A 5,206-nucleotide genomic window follows, 5' to 3' on the forward strand; every position below is an offset into this window, starting at 1 on the left:
TTGCTCCGTTGCTCCATCTTCAGTTCAGTTGGCGATAGAGCCCCATATAGTAGCATCTTCAATTCAGTTCAGCTGGCTTCCGCTGGCTGTAGCTGTGGCTGGCTGCTTTCTTGCCTACTCAACAGTGTTTGCTAGTCACTTCTTCTTCTTTTTTGCAGCAACAGCCAGCCATGCATCAGCAGCCAGCTCTGGAACTACCGGTGCTCGCAGCATTACTTTGCTTGCTGTGCGGTTGCTCCTACACGGCTACACATGGCCCGTCCACAGCACAGTCGATGAATGCTTGAGCAAGAATGGTTCCTGATTAACTTTGGAGTAGGTGTTTAGTGGGGTAATCATGTGAACCGGCGCGCACCTACTGCCAGGAAATCTCCAAAGCGGTTGGTTGGAATTGGAAAAGCACCCGCCCTCGCCCAGCAGGCGCACCAAAAGCGCCTCCACGACTCCACGTCGCGAAGGCAGCCAGCACCCAGCAAGACGGCCACAGCCACAGCCCACAGCCCACAGCCCACAGGGCCGGGGCGGCACGCTGAGCCGATGCTTTACTCGCTTGCTAAGCTCCCGGTCTCAGTAAACATCGTCTATTTTTTGAGAAAGGATTTGACCTACTCGTACAGGCTACAGGAGGGAAACCAGCAACATCATGCCCCGTTAAAGAGCGGTAAAAACGGATGGACATCGATGCAAGTAAAGTGGGGAGTACTACGTAGTAATTTCAGGGACGGGAGAAATTACGGGGAAGGAAAGGAATTATGAGATACTACTACTGCCTGCCTTGCCCTGCATGTCTTTGAGAGGAAGGAAGCTACTGATCGATGGAATGGAGCCACTAATGAAGCGTTGCCAAAACCATACCGTGATCTTTGGTTCCCATCCACAACCGGCCGGATCATCAATAAATTTAATTAATTGATTGGAAAGGCGTAAAAGCATTGCGACCGACTCTTGGGTGGTAGTGACATTGCAGTTTTGGACTCGATCCCACGCGATTAATTTTGACGCGTACCAAAAGTCTCGATCCCCCAAGCAACAACACTCTACTCCACTCCACCGTCGGTCACCATGCATTGCATGCAGGCGTTTTGTTTGCTTGCCGGGAGCCTTCTCAGCATCCCAGCCTTGTTGGCACCTTCTCCGCTGCTCTGACCTCTGAGCTCTTCTTCGATCAGTCTCTCACTCACTCAGCTCGCTGCACGTATGGCGCACCAGCAGGGTTGGAGGTTGGAGCCAGTCAAGCGAAGGCCGGAAACCGGCCAACTGCACTTCCCAGTCGTGATCCGAGCGGAATGGTGGCTTAACATGGAAAGATCTAGCCTATATTAAGCTAGTCCATAAAAAGGCAGGTTGACAGCCATCGCCATGGTGGAGGAGAGTGGTGACATCTTCAATAAAAAATTCCAAACTTACTAGGATTATTGCTCCTAATTCTTGTATTGACAGTAGGAACCAACTAAAATTCATCACAGAGCTGGTTGGTCTCTCTCTCTCTCTCTCTCTCTCTCTCTCTATATATATATATATATATATATATATATATAATATAACACAGCTGGTTCATAAAGTAGTGTGCGTGTACAAATGATCTGTATATATTGTTGGAAATAAATACTTAATTGTTGACTAAAACTGATCTTTGTGTCACGCATACAAGACAAGGAATTGGACCACAAGATACATTTCATATCCTTCATACGACCAACATTAATTTATACAATGTACTCAACATTTATACTTTTTTTTCTTTCGATATCTTTTTCTTAGTTCTTCCAATCTTTTTCCTAGCAGAATACTAAGTATTTAAGGAGAATTTCCTGGGCCTGTCAGTCTGTCACTTCATATTTTGCTTTTTTTTTCTTGACAAAATGCAATATATTTCTCTTGTCCATCCTCTAAAAATTAATGCTTCTGGTATTCCAAAGATATATGTGCTCTCAAAATTGCAATAACCAAAGGATACGAGGAGCCCTACAAAAACACAAAAGATATAGGAGGAAATCAAAAGGGCATAAATGTGGGGGAAACTTGGCAGTTCCGCTATATTCTAAACTCCCCCACGGTGGCAGGGGGGCGGCAGGGCAGTTCTCTCTCTCTCTCGCTCGTCTCCTCTAAAAGCTCGTATTTTTAGCTTTCCCGAGCTCTCTCTCTCATCAAGCTCTCCACCAAGCTCTCGCCATGGCCAAGAACACATGCAAGCTATGCTCCCGCCGCTTCGCCAGCCCCCGCGCCCTCGCCGGCCACATGCGCGCCCACTCCATCGCCGCCGCTAAGTCGCAGATCTCCTCGGCGTCGTCGGCTTCGACCTCCATCGCGGCCGGCGGCGGCATCGACGACGACGCCGCCGACGCAAAGAAGCGCAGCCCCATCCAGGGGCCGCACGCGCTGCAGGAGAAGAACCCCAAGCGCCGCGTCCGCCTCGACGACGACTCCGACTTCTCGGATCGCGAGAGCGAGACGACGGACTACTACTCCCCGTCGCCGGACGCCAAGCGCTCGCACGCCGGATCGGGAGACGCGGAGCCGATGAGCTCGGTCTCCGACGCTGCCACGCCGGAGGAGGACGTCGCGCTGTCTCTGATGATGCTCTCCTGCGACTCCTGGCCCGCGCCGCCGCCGCCGTACCCGTACCCGTACCGCCTCGACTCCGACGACGACGAGAGCGACGCCCGCCCCGTGGTGGTCGCCGCCGCCGCCGCGGCAGCGCAGAAGCGGACGCGGTACGAGTGCCCCGCGTGCAAGAAGGTGTTCCGATCGTACCAGGCCCTCGGGGGCCACCGGGCCAGCAACGTGCGCGGCGGCAGGGGCGGCTGCTGCGCGCCCCCGCTCAGCACTCAGCCGCCTCCCGCCCCGGCCCCGCTGCAGCCATTGCCAGAATGCGAGGGCAGAGAGGAGGACTCCAAGGCGCAGCAGCCGCACGAGTGCCCCTACTGCTTCCGCGTGTTCCCGTCCGGGCAAGCTCTCAGCGGCCACAAGCTGTCTCACCTCTGCTCGGCGGCGGCGGCGGCAGCAGCAGCAGCCGCCGCCGTCACATCAGGCGCTGATCCTTCGATCGCAATGAAGAGCCTGGGTTTCATTGATCTGAACCTCCCCGCGCCCTTCGACGACGTGGAGGTCTCCGCCGTGTCAGATCCCTTCCTCTCGTCCAAGCCAGCAGGTTCTTGAAAGCTAGCAGAGCAAGCAAGCCGGCCGCTCCTTTCGGCTGATTCCAGTGGAGACGATTCGAGGTAAGTATCATCAGAGACAGAAAGAAAAGACTTACTGATTAACGAAGCAGTAAGGAAGGTAGAGAAACTTATGATACAAAAAATGGAGACATCTTTGCTTGGGTTGGGAGGTTCGTTTTTTTCTTAGTATAATATTTGTTCGTTTGCATTGATTCAGTCAGCTACAATATCTCTGTAGTCCGCCATTTCGTTCTGTCTTTTTGTTTGTTTCAAGCCATGGAACAGAGTAGATCGGGGCAGCTAACAGAGCTAGCTAGTTCTTGAATTCTCATCTGAATCAAGAAAATCCAAAAAAGAAGAAAAACTCTAGCTGAAGCGTTGCTTTCTGTTGCAGTCTCCAGCTGTGCACGTTCCAACTGTCCATAGCAGGGAGCTTGGCAAAGCCACCAAGGCAATCGCAGTCATTAGCCGGTAGCCAAAAAACACCAGCATCGAACTGGCGATACCAATGCAGGATCGGCCTGGCGTTCATGTTTAGTTTGTTGCAGAAAGTGAAACTCCGCCGCTCTGCTTGCTCGAAACTCCGCCGCTCTGCTTGCTCTCTTGTTCTCACTCTCCTTTTGCTTCGGCCGCATTGCTGTTGCCTGCCTGCTGGAGTGCTGGATGCTGCCGCCGCCCACCACCACGGCACCACCTGCATCTGCCGATGCATCCTTCCTTCTCCTGCTGCTTGCTGCCACTGCCAGGACCAGCAGCAGCAGCGAAAAGGCTAGGCATGAACAGTTGCGCACTGTGCCCAGGCCATTTTGTTCTCCGTCCCTTGCTCTCGCTGCGCGGTGGCCCCCTCCCCCACGCTGCCCGGCACGAGCATAATGCATCCCAACAGATTGTCCGTCGCAGCAGCTAATGCAGTTTTGAATGAGTAATATAGGTGTATAAATACGCCATATACGGATCTAGATATACCTCGGATATCACTGTAGGTGCGGCTACGAGTACTATACGAGATTGTTGGTTGATTGGTTCGATGCGATCTGTCCGACGAGTTGGTTAGAGGCTTTCGATTTTACAGGCACTGCTCCTGCTCTCTCCACGTTCGGCGGGAGCGCCGGTAGGTGGTTATATGCATGGCCCACCACTCACGTCCACGTGGCACCCGTCTCTCTCAAGCCCAAGCCATGAGCCATCGAGGCCCGTTCGTTTGGAGAAATTTTAGAGAAATCTAAAAAAATTTGTGAGAGAAAAACACTGTTCCAGATAAAAAAAAAACGAATCAAACCAACGAGCCCAAACCGTCGTCATCGTCCCTTCTTTTCTCTCCCCTCCCTCCTACTACGACGCTTGGTTTGCATCGGCTGGTCTCAGGTCACTACAGTTCAGTGGTCAGAGTAGCGTCGGTGGTTGATTCTGCGATTAACGCTTGGTTAAAAGAGAATGGGGGTTATTAATAATAATTAATAAATAAATGGGCCTGTACTGTTACCGTACTTGGAGCGCGGAGCCCGAGGCGGATCTCGCGGGTGAATTCGGTTGGTCCACGGCTCAGCTAGGGCAAACCGGCTATGACACGTGGGCCCTCCCTTGCCCCCGGCCTACTATGGTGTGCACTTCTGTGTGCCGGTAGCATGTTGGACCGGAGGCGGAAAGCCGCTTGGGGTGGGGACGGGAGATGGCCCCGGAACGCCCCACGTGGCGGCGGCGCAAGAGATCACGAATGGACGGCTGGGATTTATTCACGGGTGGAGCCCTGGCCAAACCTATTTCCGATGGATGGATTCCTGCCCTTATAGTTGTCCAGGTGGCCTTGGCACGCTGGGCCGGCACTGGCCGGGTCCGAAAAGCACGGGCCAGGCTCGTGTCTGGCACGGCCCGGCGTCGTACTCGTGCCTAGGCCTCCACAGCGGCCCGTAGTGTCGGCCTAGGCACAGCACAGTTTTTGGGCTAGCACAACGCGATCCGATTATTTTAGATAGTTGGATTTCCTCTGGATAAATCACATCATAAAACCTAACTATCTTCCCACACCTCCGAGTTTCCCGTCCACA

The 5,206-nt window shown here is 53.3% G+C and overlaps 1 protein-coding gene across 1 annotated transcript; it reads left to right on the forward strand.

Moving 5' to 3' along the window:
• The first annotated feature begins 2,078 nt into the window (after nucleotides 1-2,078).
• On the forward strand, nucleotides 2,079-3,452 carry LOC136494550 (zinc finger protein ZAT1-like). Its single transcript, XM_066490700.1, has one exon. It carries the CDS (start codon nucleotides 2,173-2,175, stop codon nucleotides 3,157-3,159), a length of 987 nt encoding a protein of 328 aa, XP_066346797.1. The 5' UTR covers nucleotides 2,079-2,172; the 3' UTR covers nucleotides 3,160-3,452.
• Nucleotides 3,453-5,206: the final 1,754 nt, after the last annotated feature.

Source organism: Miscanthus floridulus, chromosome 11 (assembly GCF_019320115.1).
Source record: "Miscanthus floridulus cultivar M001 chromosome 11, ASM1932011v1, whole genome shotgun sequence".
NCBI classification, from domain to species: Eukaryota; Viridiplantae; Streptophyta; class Magnoliopsida; order Poales; family Poaceae; genus Miscanthus; species Miscanthus floridulus.